Here is a 16,385-nt window from a genome sequence, read left to right as displayed (position 1 = left end):
TCTAAAATATCCTTTTGCTCCTTAGCTGAGTCCTCTGATGCTCTCGTAAACCAATTTTAGAAAAAATTATTTTATGTAAGCATACTCTCTCTAAAGCGCGCTCACTGATTCTGGCCACAATATATTTTTAAATTCTCATAAAAACTGGATCAAAAAACTCCAAGCGCCTGCTACGAGTTGATTCTGGGATCATCCTGAGCAAAACATATGCTTTCGCAAATATTTTGAGAAATAACAAACGGAGTTAGCAGGGAAGTAAATGTCAAAGAAACGTCGACTAAGCGTCTACCAAAGCGTGAGGATCAAAATGTAGAGTAGGCTGCAACTCGAGTGGCTTGCTTGTTGAATGCCGCTCAGTAGAGTTGAATGTAACTACCTGGGAATTCTTGTTATTGTTTACTTAGAAATTTTTATGATTGACAATTGTCAACTCGGCGCACACAGAACAGAGCGCAGTTCTCATCTGCGTAAGGCGCGATAATTTGATTGGATTGTCAAACGGTAGCGCCCCACATACATACATACGTACAGAGCAACGAAGAACACAGCGGACGGACGGAAAGGAAAAGTGCAGATGAATGGGATGACAGACAGGCAGCCTGACAACAGCACCGGAGCTAAGATAACTGAAGTGAGGTAGTAACCAACACTTGTGTGTGTGTTGCTGTGTGCGGAGAGCAGGATGCGAGTGCTGTAGTCTGCACGTAATGCTGCATGCCGGACCCTAATTGGTATTATCTGCTCGTTGGCGAATTTAAGCCTCATTTGAGGGACACTTTGTGGATTTGCGCGTATTTTTTGCACACGCTGTTGTCGTCGCTTTACTTTCCACACACACACACACGCATTTGGGTGCCGGAAATTAGCTCCGGTTTGTGGCACATCCCTAAACATATCCGTTGCTGCTGTGTGCGCGCGCTTCCTCACACTCACCTATCCGCTGCTATCTCAATGCAGACTCGGCGCTCGGTTATGCTATCAGTCCAAGGGCCGCTTGTCACACAGCGGTGAGGCGGTGTGACAATTCGCAGCCGCTTTTCTGATTGACAACTGATGCGTGCAACAACAGAAGTAAAAATAACAATAACAACTCGGCGCTGTTGAGTCGGCTTTAATCGAATATTTTCTTGATCACTTAATTTTCATTGATTTTGTCGCATTTTTGCACCCAAAAAGGATGCGAGCGAAATAATTATTCGGAAATGTGCAAAATGGGACTGTGGTAATTTTGGGTAACGCTTGATGGGATTAAATTTCAGTGCCACACACACACGCACATACGAGTATATATATATGCAATTTGCAACCGCTGGCGGTAATGCGATCCGCATTTGCAATTTTCGCACAGATGCGAAAGGATTAAGCAACGGAAAATTGTCAACCAACCAAACAAAAACAAAGCAGACGGTGTTCAGCGACGAATTTTCACCCAAAAATAAGTGCAAAATTCGAATAAAATCGCTGCGTTTTCCCACTAAACTAAATTAATCAGCGTCAGCTGCGTCTTGATATCGCACACACATGCATACATGCAGTAGCACTTACCTCCCAAGCCAGGCTGGGCGCCGTCGGCTCGCTGCACAGCTTCACCACAAATGGGCCGTAACGCGTACCGCGGCTGAGCCGCACCTTCGCGTAGACGCCGCGCTCCTGTATATCCAAACCATTTACGGAATCGTCGCGTCCACGCAAACGCGCCAGCTGCGTGAAGAAGTCTTCCGCGTGCGCTTTACTGCCAAAGAATGAGTTGTACATTGGATGCGCTGTACCGGACGCTGAGGCGGGCGTTGTTGCGGACGTGGCGGCTGCCGCTGCTGCGAGGGTTTGTGTCGGCAGGTGTTGTTGGTTTTGTTGTGGTGACTGCAAGTTAATGCCTTGTTTGTTGTTATTGTGATTGTGTTGCTGCTGCTGTTGATGATTGTGATATGCCGCCCCAATAGGTGTCGCATAAAGTGGCGATGCTTCCAAATCGTATGACGCCGCACTATTGTGGCCGTTTTGTAAAATTGTATTGGCGTTGACGTTGGCGCTGGCGTTGACATTAGCGACGTTTAGGTCACCGCTCTCGCGCTTGTGTTCGCCGCGTTCGTAATTCAACGACGGTTGTGCGGTGCTCGCTGTCAGTGGTGTCGTTGGCAGGTGTGTTTGTTGTTGGTGGAGGTGATGCTGCAGGGGGAGTTGGTGATTGAAGTGGTGATTGGAGAATGGCACAAAATTGAGGTGTCGCACTGCCGCCGCTTCGTACTCGTCGCCACTATTGCCTGTAAAAGAAAGTAGAGAAGGAAACGCTGGAGTTAGATAGCGATACACAGAGATTTTATGATAGATGTGGTTGATAATACTGAAATAGTCGTGATAATGATAGCCGTATAATTGAGAAGACTTTTGTTTATTGAAACATTTATCTTTTAATCATATTTTCAAATGTCTTCAATCCATATATGTGTCCATTTAAAGCGTTGGACAGCAACGATGCTATAAAACTGGATTTTCGAAAGAATCGAATACCGTCGAATACCGTCGATTCTTTCGAAAGACTCGTTATTAAGTCGAGTTTCATACTCAAAAGTATTCAGGATCTTGTAGGACTAATCAGAATTATAAATGACCAACTATGACGTCAGACCTCAAAATCGATGTAGAGTTTTTTCCACTAAGGCCCTTGCAGTGAGAATTATAAATTATAAATATAAATATTATTATAAATATGTATATATTCTGAAAATATTGTTCATATTGGAAATTCGAATTAGTGCTCATAGCAAAAAGAAAGGTTTATAGTCCTGAAATACGATCCAGATCAAAATATCGGCTCTTAGGTTTATTCTTGATTTAATCAATATCTTTTGGACTGTCTTTTGAGCACAAAATGTCCGAGAGCAGGTAGCTAGCAGCAGTAAACTTTTAATTGCGCTTCTCTCAAAACGGCGGTTTTGTATTGATGCCCACCGAAACTCGAAAACCGCTCGATAGATTTCAATGAAATTCGCACAACTTTTCGAAAACACGAAAAACTAGTGCCTGATCGAAGGATTGTTCTCTAATTTAAATTGTCAATTATTATAACAACGAATAAACTTTGCGATCACGTGATCTAAGAAGAAGTCGACTTTGCAATGTCAAGCGCTGAATACTACTATGAACTTCGAAATGCAAAAACAAAACATATTAACTTTCCTTAGTGTCTTTAGACTGTGCTTATCAATCTAAATTTGAACATTTCGAAAGGCTCTTCAATTGCATGTCTTCCATTGAATCATCGAAGAATTCTATTTTCACTTCGTGCTATCGTTGCTTTCAAACTTCAGATAAGATACAAATATTATAAATTAATCAAACAAATTTGGTCAACCGAAATACAACGGTATCTATAAACGTACATAACTAATTTGTGGTGTCAAACAACTGTAAATAATTATGAAATGTACGGCGTGAATACTCCAATTTACTTTGTACCAGAGACAAGATAGAGATTAGTTAAGGCCAAGTGGCTTCTTGACGGCACAAAACGGCACTTATATGCATGTATGTGTGTGTGTGTGGCTGTGTGTTTGCTTAAATAGATACATATGTATGTCTATTTAAACGGCAGCATTGTCACCGATGTGACATCAAGTCAATAGGCAGGACTGGCATTATCTCTTCTGGTGGATCTCTTTAGCGGCGTACACACGTATTTATACATACATATATATTAAAAACAACAGTACATGTTTGGCGATGTGTCATCGTTGTCAGCGATTTTTCGTTGACAATAATTACAGTAACAACAAACAATGCGGCAACAAAGTTGTTAACGAGCCAAAGTGAGAAGTTTCGCAATCTCAGCGTTTCTGAAGAGCCAAAAGACAGCACAACACAGAACAACTACAAAGTACTTGCAAAATAGAATATGATATGTGAAGAAGAAGGCGATGAAAAGGCAGTCAATACACAAATAAACAAACCGTTTGACAGGCGCGATCCGATATCGGAAGAGTCATTCAGATAATCGTGTATAAATATATAGCACTGACAAAATAAACAAACACATATTCAGATAAGCGATATATTCGACTTGACATTGTATCTGTCTATGGTACATGCTCACGTAGTTTGTTTAATAAAACCAGAACATAATGCTTTTAATTTTAGAGGCGTTTAATTCAAGTATGGAGACATTATCTCCAGTTGCAATAAAAACACGACAAAACTGTTGCATTTTTTATACCATAAAAGGGTATAAATAGAACTGTATTCGGATTTTGCTCTTTCAGTTTGTATGGTAGCTATATGCTATAGTTCTTCGATCTAAGGAATTTTTATTGGAGATTGTACCGTTGCTCTGGTTAATAATTTACGCCAAATTTCGTGAAGATATCTTCTCAAATAAAAAAGTTTTCCATACAAGAACTTCATTTTGATCGTTCAGTTTGTATGACAGCTATATGATATAGTGGTCAGATCTGAATAATTTCTTTGTATATTATAGCTTTGACTACAACTATAGTCTATGACGAACTTAGTGCAGATATCTCGTCAGTTGAAAAAGTTTTTCATAGAAGGACTAGAGTTTGGTTGGTAAGTTTGTATGACAGCTATATGATATATTAGTCCGATATCGACGGTTCCGACAAATGAGTAGCTTCTTAAAAAGAAACGGATGTGTGCAAAATTTCAGTTCGATATCGCAAAAACTAACTAGTACGCGCATATACACATAGGACATAGGATAGCGAAGGAAGAAGCTTACTTAGCACTTGGTGGTTGTGGATTTGTGTTAAAAAAATTAGATATTTTTAGCAATGCGACTTCACGAGAGGTTCATACGAAAAACGCATTTTTCGGCAGGAAGTGTGTTAACAAAGTTGCTGTGAAGAGACTTACACCAACTCCGTTAGTATAATGCTAAAAATTCTTACAAAAAAGTGGAGATTGAGACCGAGTCTGTAAAGCTTTAACCTCCTAAAGTTTTACCTGCTCTTATCGCCAAATGTACGGGCGTCCGAATCATTAGAGTTCCAATTCGAAGTTACTAATGCAAACTACCTTATTATCTAACACATCTTGTTATCTGTTTGATCTTAACTAAATTGCGCCCATTCCAAGCATTCCGCCTTCCGCCGTGTGTTGGACCACACACATTTCCGGCTGCATCTATAACTGTACACGGCATGTGTGTGGCCGCGCGCACCTTGTAACGCCATTTAGTTCGCTACGCAAATAACCGCAAGCCAAAACTAAATAATCAGCCAAACAATCTATAAAAAAACCAACAACAATTATATTATATATTAGTTCAAAGTTGGGCATTTGTTGCCGCATACGCGGCGCTTTAGCCGGTTTGTCTCTAAACTACGCCGCTAAGTGTGAAATCCTTCACCAGTTGCGCCGAACAATGAGTGCCGACCGCAAATTTGCATTGCGCTTATCTCAAGGATTCACATCCGCATGTCAAATTACATGAGCGCACGCCAAAAGCAAATACATATATATGCATGTGTGTGTGAGTTGGTGTAAATAGTGTTGCACAAAGGTTGTAGTAAAATAGGAGTTGTAAGCAAATACTCGCTTATCTGAAGGATCTCACAGCATCGCACAACTACAAGTGTGACTTCTGACTATGTGCAAGGAAAATGGTTTTAGTCTGGAACTTTGAAGTCCAAGTCAGTCATGAACCAAGTGACCCAAGCTGGTATTTAGTTTTCTATGCTGTCAATATTTCTATTGAATTAGGACGCCTTCTTTGAGATTACTATTGTTTTTGTTAAGGATATCGGGTTATATAACAATCTTTAAATAACCAATAATAGTGGAGAAATATCTCAGTGAAATCTAAAATATTTTGAAATTTTTTGTTGTTTTTATTTTATTAGAAAATTTGAGAAATAAGTCGAATGCGCTAGAATTATATAGCTTAGCTAAAACTATCAAAACGGCTTGTTCAAGTGGGATTCTTCGAGGTCAAACGAAAAATTAGCCCATTTATCTAACCCTAAATAGATTTATTGTTTTTATTAAGGTCCACAAATCTTCGGAAATCGTTTTGAAAAATGTTGTTCTATTGACAGTTATTGAGCGAATATAAATTCGGTTTCCACACACCGCACGGAGAGTATTATATAACTGGTTTATTAAGAGTCGAAAGGGATGAGAGAGATTTTGGACGAAGAACCAAGTACCCAATTTCCTTAGTTTCTTCTCTGTTTGTAAATTTATTTACAGGTCATACTTAAATAATATAAAAATCAGATTTGGAAGACACAATTTTCCAACGCTCTTTTGTTTGAAGAATTGCAATCACAAAGAAAATATTGCTATAAATGTGCCCATGATTTTGAAAGTGGTATAAGTCATATTTTTTTTGTTTCGAGATATTTAGAGTTTTGCATTTTAAAGGATTAAAAAATATTCTTGCATTATGGGTTATGATTTTTCGACAGTAAAGTGGTCCTAACGAACAAGTATTTATTATGATTATGAAATTTATAGCCATTTTTAAAAGAAAATGTGGTTTTGAAAGGTTTAAATGACTTGTACCAATTTCAAAATTAACTGCATGACTTTATAAATGACTTATGCCACCAATGAAACAATTTTATTAGTAATTAACATTTTATTCAAACTCATTTCATTGTGACTAAGTAAATTATTCAGTAGTATTTAAGGAAATAAAGTGTTTGTGAAAAATTGGGGGAATATAGGGTAGTAGATCCATCATATCTTTACGTTTTTCTTTTGTTATTGGTCTAATAGTTGTGTATAATGGAAGTAAATCAATATTTCCGTATATTCTAGGTCTGCCTTTTTCAGGTGAGAGTGAGCAAGCATCACTGTAAGCTGTTATATGCTTTTGAGTGGTAATGTCCCGAATGTGCTTTAAGATGCAGGACGCAACTTCCTGTGATCCTCTTGAGGCGATTGATTAATCCCATGCATACATTTTAGCATTTCCATTGTGGAAATTATGAAACCCTAAATTGTATACATACATGTTGCGCTTATAGTAAGCTACCGAAACAGAAAGTTTTGGGTAAGGAAGCGCTTTCTGTAGGTCAAATGTGAATCCGTAATTTTCACTCGGGTTATCTTTTATTTTTTGTATGTCATCTGTTAAACTTTTTCTAGCCAGTTCGGTTCTTTTAAGTTGTGAATCATGAATTTCCATAAGATGCAACTTCTCGTCTTCATTACTGGATGCTTCAATTTTTAGTTTTATCGAATCACACTTTTGGCACGTATCTTTACGAGGAAATGAAAATTTAGGTTGAACTCAGTATTAAATATTTTTCTATAAGACCACTCCTTTAAACATTATGTATTATTTTCATCATATTTTTCCACATATAGCCTTTACATTTTTCGAATATCTTAGTCAGAACAGAGACTTTCGACCTGAAGTGTGATGTGATCGCGTGTAATGGCTCTCACATGCTGGAAAACTCAGAATATGATCGCGTACTACTTTAATTTTTTCTTCATCTGTTTTTCTAAATGAACTAGGCATTTTGCCACGACCATCCATTCCAGATGTTTCAGAATTTAAAGCACGGCTTAATCTTCCGTTAGATATTTTGAAAGTATTCAAAAAAAGTTTTGCAAACAGAAACTTCCGAACTCATACATACATATAGATGAAATTTAAGACTCCATTTTCTCATATATCCTTTGTGATTTCTGGGGCGTTTTTGTTTTATTGATTGTTTTCTAATCAAACCATACAGAAACATATTCTGCTTTTCGAAACTAGCTAAATTCCAAAAATAATCAAAATTAGCTTTCCTGTCTTCATATCCGATTCCATTTAAACACTTTTTGGAACAAAGACCATCTATATTTTCGAAAACTTTAGCACTCACGGGCTTAGAGTTTTTTGTTTCATATTCCTCTCCACGATTTCTCTTCATTTTTCTTATATTTTGTGCATAATTCTGTTGATTGCGTGTCCTCTTTCTTGATTTCATTTTGCTTCCTTCCATTTGTAAGGGTTCCGAATTCGCTTTTAAACTATGAGCTGATTCATCAGAAGACGATATCATTCTTATTCGTTTCCATTTCTTGGGAGTATTACTTATATTTATTCGCCGTAAAATGTCTACAATTAACTTTAAATAGTAAGTTTTTACATTAAAAGTTTTACTTCATCATACCTGAACCACTATCTGAAGACATGACAAAATTACTTTCTAAACACTCTGACTTATACCACTATCAAAACGAACAATATCTGTATTTCAGTTAAGAACTAAAAAATAAACACATTTTAAAGAGTTAATTTGCATGGCATGCTGCTAATCTCTTCAAACTATGTTATTTTATTAAGATTTGATAAGTAATAGCTGATAAAGTAGGTTTTTAAAATTTTTGACTTATACCACTTTCAAAATCAAGGGCTCAAATATGCATCTGTTCCGTAGTACTGCATGAATTATTATAACACAAATGTTTGTTCGTTTTAAGTCGGCGAATTTTCATTTATTTCGTAATTTCAGAGTAAGAATAAATGAAACAGTAATCAGTAAAATTAAGAAAAACCGAGGCAACCGAAGTTATAACACACTTCATAAATAAAAAAGTATATATACAACGTTGCAACGCGTAACTCTCTCAGATACCTTGGCGTTATGATCGATACAAGATTGAATTTCAAACCATAAGTATGTTGAAAAGCCTGTGGCAAGGCAGCTACAGTGATAACGGCCCTGTCAAGAATAATGGCTAACACTGGTGGCCTTAGCCAAAGTAAGAAATCCTTACTAGCTAAAGTCAGGCAGTCAACATTATTTACGCGGCTCCTATATGATAGCGCCAAAAAACAAATGACAACAACGCAAAGACAGTGTCCAGGTTATACGCCATTAGAGTGGCCTGTGCATTTAGAACGGTCTCACATGAAGCGCACAGTGGAATATCTGGTCTTATGTCGCCGGTTTTAAAGCCTAAGAGCTAATTAGAGCCTATCAAAAGTCTATAGGTTACGATAACGACACAAAGTGTACATTCTGCAGCAGCGCCGATGAAAACCCCGAGCATACCTTTTTCTCCGGATCGAGATATGTATATAAACCATCGAACGAATAATAAACCAAAGTATGACGTTGCCCGACAACATTATAAGTCACATGCTGCAAACAAAGCTGGTATGGGCAAAAATGAATGAGTGGGTCACAATAGCGATCCAAGAACTCAGGATATGAGAACGGCAGCGAAGAAGCTTACGACGAGTTGATTAATCCCGCAGGGAGTTTGTGAAGAGGCATTCTTGCCAAGCTTGGATCTACGAAGTAATGCCTCACGGGGATCCAAGTACAAGCTAAAGCAGCTAGAGTTAAGACTTTAGTGCGTAGGCATTATACGAGCGCTTAACGTACAGTGATCCAATCCTGAAAATTTCTTTGAATATTGGGCTAAAAAGACTTTCCATACAATAAATTAAGTTTGTATGGCAGCTATATGCTACAAGCATCCGATATGAATAAATCGATCGTGATCATCGGCATTAACATATACCAAATTTTTTGGAGATATTTCATGTTATGAAAAAGTTTTCCTATTTAACTTGACTTCCACTGTTCAGTTTGTATGGTAGATATATGGTATAGTGATCCCGTATCGACAGTTTCGACACAACTTCTTCTTTGGAAAAAAGATCGTGTGTAAAGTTTCGGCGATATATATCTCAAACACTAATTGACTAGTTCGGATATATACAGAGAGAAAAGTGCACTGTTTTAAAGGCTGAGTGCAAATTTCATCCTCATTAATTGTAAAAAAAAATAAAAATACCATTACCATTAATTGTAAAAAAATAAAAAAAAAAATTATAAAATTTAACTAAATTCAGTTATGCTCGCCGCATTACCCACACATTACAACCATTAGTTAGTAATCAATTACTTTTAATGCTGAGAAAAAATAGTGTTTTTTGTTGTAACCGTACCTGATACAGCATAGCGATCGAAAATCATATTCAAGCCGCGCGTTGAAATCCCAAATGTTTGGTTTTTATAACTTCTGTAGTTAAATTAAGTATTTGTTACTTTTTATTTAGTTTAAGCATTCATGTGAGGACACTGCATGTGCCGACGGCGACTGCAACTTGAGTTGAGCACTGATAACTTCTAGGCGAATTTAATAAATTTATGCCGTGCTCAATTTTATTGTTGCCTAAATTATAATTATAATTCAATTATAAGTAATTTGTGTTTACAATACATATTTATATTTTTAGTTAACCTTAAGAGGTACCAGCATGTATTGGGGAACTTTTTTAGCGTTAATTGCTTAAATGTTTTGAAAATTATTATTTTTCATTTAATTTTTCTTTTTATTTTTTTTTTTTAATTTTTAAATTATAATTATGTAATTAATTAGCACTAATTATTAATTAATTTTTTAATTTTATAATTAATTAAATTCTTCAAAAATTATTTTTTTAAATTAGTCGCATATAAAAACACGATTTAAGCATGCTTCAGTTTTTGTAATTCATATGTAGTATGTAATTGCATATGTATTGGTAATTATAATTTGACTACTTTAATATCATTTCAGCAGTACTTTGCCGTTTGTTCGGCTGTCTTTTTAGAAATTCCACTTCTTATGCTTATTTGTTAATCTCACTGTGCACACACCACACTTTCCATTACTATCCATTACTTCCAAGTATTTAATTTCATTTTCACATATTTTTCTAAATTAAATATAATTTAATATTTGCTTTTTTTAATCGAAATTCTTGGTACGCCAGCACTTTCAGGCGACCACTTGGCACAACAGCTGTGAGGAAGTCACAGACGCACTTGTAATTATCCAGTCAGTAATTGATTAATTTAAAACCGCAAGCTGCTTTTCAACGAAATGGCACGAAATTAAACAGATTTTTTGCTATAAATTCCACAAAAATATTTAAAATATCATGACGTCCTTGAAAACAATAATTTTTCAGTTTTTTTTTTTAATTTCAACTTTTCACAGTTACACTAGCACCGAGTGCGTACGCGTCAAGCACGACTTCTTCAAGAGTTCACAAATATGTCAAAAACGCTCGAGCACTAACTCGTACTAACTGCGAACCCCGAAGTTAGTTAGTCAATCGTGCGTACCGCTTGTCAAAGACGAATGCGCGTATGAGCAGTGAAAATCGCAGAGCCTGCGAGCGCTGAGTGGTCTGTGTGAGTTGTCTGTCTGCCGGTTGTCTCCGCAAGACTAAATCAAACCAAAGCAAAACGAAATGCTGCAAACGGATACGAACACGTCCACGACCACGCAGACACATCAACACCCAAGGCGAATGAACGTTTTAATATTTGAATTGGTTTGGGATGCTACAAACGGATGTTCGAGCTGGGATGTGTTCGTTCGGTCGGCGTTGCTTCAATGCGCGTCGCTAGCGCAGTTACAGTTAGCGGTGCAGTGGCTTAACGGGGATGAACCGGGATGTGCTATGAGGATGTTGTGGCTGATGACTAAATATTTACTAAGTGTACGTGTCTGTATGGCTCTACGCTTGTATGTGTATGAGTGATCGAGCTGCCTGTAGGGATTGAAGAAGGGTGGCATATGTGTGCTCTGTGTCTTTTTGTTGTTGTTTATTTATAGAATATGTCTGTGTGTGTTTGTGCAAAGCGGCGTTGTTGCTCGTCAATGGTTGGTGGTAGCATCAGCGTGTCTCGTTGCGATGACTATCTGCATCTCGTATCCGCAAACAGCAGGGGATGAACGCAAACACACAGCCATGCAGACACACACACACACACACACACGAGTCAAAAGACAGCGCACAGCTGTAGCAACAACTATCGCAACATATTTACAATTATCAAATCAAAAATAAATACGCGACAACAACAATAACGAAATGTTGCATCCACAATAACCACGAAAATGATGGCAACACAACGTACGACAACAACAAAAACAAGGCGCGTGTAGCGGCGCGACGCTGACAACGGCGACAGCGCACACACACGCACGCTGGCTGTTCGCTACGGCGACGACGACGACAGCAACAAAGCGCACGGCACGGAACGCCACAACAACCGTTCGAATTGGGAAATCGTCGTGCCTGCGGCGAGTGAACGTTTGCGAATGAATGCCAACTTGGCAAATATGCCGCAACGGCAACGGCGACGGCGAGATAGTAGCTACGACGTCGCCGTCAACGGCTTCGGTTTGCCGCGCCGAGGATGAATGGGCAGCGCTCGGTGCGCAGGATACGAATTCCAATACGAAAACTAGAACTCATGCAATTGCAATACTACGGCCAGCCGATTGCGGCAATTGTGGCAGCACATGTGCGTGTGAGTGTGTGTGTGCGGTGCAAGACTGTAGAGTTGGAGTTGCGGATACGGATATGGTTGCCTGGGATGATACGCTCAAGGATGAGCGCGCTCTCTCATTGCTCGTTATAGACAGCTTTCGCTTGCAGGTGGGCATAATGTACATATGTATACATAAACATATTTGTAAATAAGTATGTACATATACATATCTATTTAGTATGAATATACTTGTATAATACATAAGTTTCGATATGCGAGTGTGTAATATACATATGTACATACATATATGCACGTACTGCTATCAAATAGTATATTCTGAAATCTGCTTACACAAATAATTTTATCTGCTGACATATACGAGTACTTATCTACACATACAAATGCACATATGCATATTTATAAATGCATATTACGTAAGGCTTTCCAGCAGCATATTCAATTCGAATATGGTTTTCCCCATGCTCGTTGCCGTTGTTCATCCGTTTCTGATTGGATTTGTGGCGCGGAGACGAGTTGGCCGCGCATTAAAACGAGCATGCGGTTGGCAATGAATGAGATTTGATTTTGAAGAGTCTCATTGTGTTGTTAAGCAAGTCAATTTAACTTTTCAGCTTGTTGACAATGTTTACAAAAGCCATATAATATTAATTTGCCCTCAAGCCCAAGAAAAAAATACCGCCCACAAATTTTATAGCTAAAAAAGGTAGAAGCCAATTTGAAATGGATTTTTGTACATACATACATATGTCTCTAGACTTAAATACTAGAAGATTATCAGTAAATAACTTTCCATGAAAAGACAATTTCATAGTTCAAAAATTAGTTCAAAAACTAATTTAATATTTCAGTTTAGAAGAAAATTACTTTGAGTTTGATGGACAATGCAATGGTCTCTTTAAAAGAATTTCAAAGCATATTGTTGATCTTATTAGTAACCACTTGCCATTAGCAAAGTTCCTCTTCCCGTAATCGTAGAGGTTTTTACTGGACATTCATGCGGTAGGGCTAGAAATTATGTCAGACGCTAGTTGTTAAAGTTATATGGAGAAAGGTGGAAATTTTCAGACCCTTCCTCCTTCATTGTCAGAACTCTGAAAGACTAAAACTGGAGCATCTCGCCTGTCTTACCTTTGTCAAACCAGGAGCACTAGCCGAAATTGACTTTAGCCGTCTCAACAAATTTTTGGTAGACTCAAAGCGCTTTGTTTATTCATAAAGTTTTTATGATCTACTACTTATATAGAACCGGCGTTCTAAGCTGTGCAAGAGAAATTTCTGTTAGGATCGACCTAACCTAGCCTAATCTAACTTAATCTTTTTTTACTCTACTTTCCCAATAGCTGATAACATGAGATGATCCTAAGGTCGCCTCTTGACCGACATCTTTAATAACTTCAAAAACAATGCAGTGTCCACTTCCGTCTTTCAAAGAATACAAAAATGGCGTTTTTTATCAATTGAACATGGAATAACTCACTTATAGTGTATATTAATTGTTTTCAACAGCAAAAATCTTAAAAAAAAAAATGCTAATCACCCAGCACGTGGATTGGGAGTCAGAGAATAAATTGAAAAAGTCAACGTTACGACGAGACAAATTTCAATTAAGAAAATATTCAACTCTGCTTTCACTTATTCTAATTTTGTCATATTAGTGAGAAGTTGATCAGATTTGGCATCCCTTAGTGATAAGGGGCTAAGATCCTGACGGCTGCATCTCCGAAAAAATTGTTCAGATTGAGCCACAATAGCACTATGTACTGGTCGCCCAAAATCAAGTTCTTGTAAGGGATCTTTTGTATGGATGGATCACGCCTGAGCCGCGTCAGTATTTTCAGTATTTTTGGTATTTTATCATAGAAAGACTTACGCCTGAACAACGTTTATAAATCGTTCAATTTTATTACAAAAATTCACGATCTGTAAAGAATGTGTTTCGCTCGCTTCTCTCAATTTACGGTACTGAATACTGAGGGTACTATCACCCATCAGCAGCATTCATTATTGGATAATATTCGACCGAATAGACCACGTCGAGAACGCAGTGAAGAAAATATAGCAGCCGCAGCTAAGAGCATTCACGAAGACAGTGGAGAGTCGATTCGGCGCTGTTCGCAGCAACTCGGGCAACTCGGACTGACGTATGAAACGACTTGACGTATTTTACGTTGAGATCTTAAATTGAATGCGTACAAAATACAGCTTATGCAAGAACTGAAGCCGCTCAACCGTTCATAGCGACATCGCTTCGCTCTATGGGCTCTTGGAAAATTCCAAGAAGATCTGACGTTTTGGAGCCAAATTTTGTTCAGCGTTGAGTCCCAGTTCAATGGGTTTGTAAATAAGCAATATTGCCGCATTTAGGACAAAAAGCAACATGTAGAGCTGCCATTTCATCTAGAAAAAACAACGATTTGGCGTGGTTTGTAGGTCGGTGGAATCATCGGTCCATATTGAAGAATAGTGACTGTTATCGCGTCATAATAATCAACTATTTGTTTCCTCAAATTGAAGCTCGTAATTTCTGCGGCATTTGGTTTTAACAAGACTTCCCAAACATCGCATCGATCTATGAATTTATTGAGAGATTATTTCGGTGATTTCACGTTTTGGGCCGGTCGATTGGCCACCAAGATCGTGTGATATCTCACCGTTAGACTTTTTCCTGTAGGGATATGTAAAGCTTATAGTCTATGCGGACAATCACACTTCGATGCAGACCTTGGATAAAAATATCATGGATGGACCGTTAGAGACGTATCCGCGTCCAACATTTCAAAAAAATAATCTTTAAAACATAAATGTCAAAGAATGTTTCTTGGGTGATAATAAACATACCCAATTAAATTGGAAATACCTGTGTTTTTCTTTAAAAAAAAGTAGGGACTTCAAAATGGATCACCCTATATATGTATCATCTGTACCCTCAATGCCAACGTGAGTAAATAGCACAAATCTGCACAGCATGAGATGTATACAACTCGAGAGCAAGCAGCAGAGGATGTGAAAGCATCCATTCTATACCATTCTATATGAGCACAAACAAACAGACAAAAGGCGAGTATAAATATTAAGGCATTAGATAAAGACATTCAAGCAATGGGAGGTACTTCGGTGAAAAACAAAATGGCTGCATGGCAACTCAAATATAACAGTCGTTATTCAGTAACAAAGACGAGCAAAGAACGAAATATCTAAATGAAATTAGCACAATTGTCTTTTAAATTTTTCTCCTTTCATATTTAATCCGGTAATTCCATCGATGCTAAAATTTAGGCTTTTTTGAAGACTAGAAATATAATTTTAAGTTAGAAAGTCGAAATTCTTACATTTATTGAATAACAATTTGCTGCTTATTTGAAAATTGTGCATTAAATTAAATTTATTGGAAGCAAATAAAGTATGAGTAGTATAATATTAAAACTTGAATTGAAAGACTTGCACTCTCAAAAATAATGTTCTTCAAACATCCCAGTAGAATGTGGAAAGAATTTTAATATGCTCGTCTAGAATTAAAGTGAAATGTGAAATACATTCCAGCCAATGTTCGTGAAATAAAACTTTCGACAAATGATGGTTTTAAAAATATTAAATATCACTAATTAAAGTTATAACTAAGTAAGGCTCAGTTAGTTGGGCATACAGAGATCGCAATTGGACTACTAGTTATATGCAGTTCTTTGTGAAGCCTTAAAAAGGAAGCTCTGGAGTTCTATCTTATAAGTAAGAAAAGCGCGTTGTGACCACTACAAATTTACCCAAGTCTTTAATTTCTATATGCATCAGTTAAGTCATATAGACCGACACTTCTGACACCCCAACCGTGGAATAATCAAGCAGAAAGTGTATAGATGTTTCCATCTCGTTTTGTTCCATACAGCTTCTGCAGTTAGCGTCCGGTAAGATATTCAACCTTACAGCATAGGAATCCCACAACTAGGGAGAGACTAGCTTTACTAATGGCAAAGAGCTCACTGGATCTCTTATGATCCAAAGGATCTTGCGATAGCGCATATACCAATGGTATCCCAGCGCTGGCCAATTTATCGCGAAACCCAGCTATCCTGTAGTAAAACATATTATAAAAGAGGATCACCGACCTGTTCCCATTCTACTGATAAC

The 16,385-nt window shown here is 37.6% G+C and overlaps 1 protein-coding gene across 2 annotated transcripts in view; it reads right to left on the bottom strand.

Annotated features, from left to right (window-relative positions):
* LOC105223870 (transcription factor hamlet) overlaps nucleotides 1–16,385 on the bottom strand; it is an 87,694-nt gene that overhangs the window by 39,710 nt on the left and 31,599 nt on the right. Inside the window, exons 1-2 of one of the 2 annotated variants that reach the window (XM_049462350.1) lie at nucleotides 9,920–10,121; nucleotides 1,546–2,261 (exon numbers count right to left, since the gene is read on the bottom strand). In XM_049462350.1, the coding sequence (XP_049318307.1) occupies nucleotides 1,546–2,261; nucleotides 9,920–9,947 (744 nt within the window). In that variant the 5' untranslated portion in view covers nucleotides 9,948–10,121. Of the gene's footprint in view, nucleotides 1–1,545; nucleotides 2,262–9,919; nucleotides 10,122–16,385 lie in introns of those variants that run through there. The other variant, XM_049462342.1, reaches the window with a different exon arrangement.

This window comes from Bactrocera dorsalis, chromosome 1, assembly GCF_023373825.1.
Source record: "Bactrocera dorsalis isolate Fly_Bdor chromosome 1, ASM2337382v1, whole genome shotgun sequence".
In the NCBI taxonomy this organism is placed as follows: Eukaryota; Metazoa; Arthropoda; class Insecta; order Diptera; family Tephritidae; genus Bactrocera; species Bactrocera dorsalis.
The sequence above is the reverse complement of the archived record's forward strand: the minus strand, read 5'-3'. Positions and strand labels throughout refer to the sequence as shown.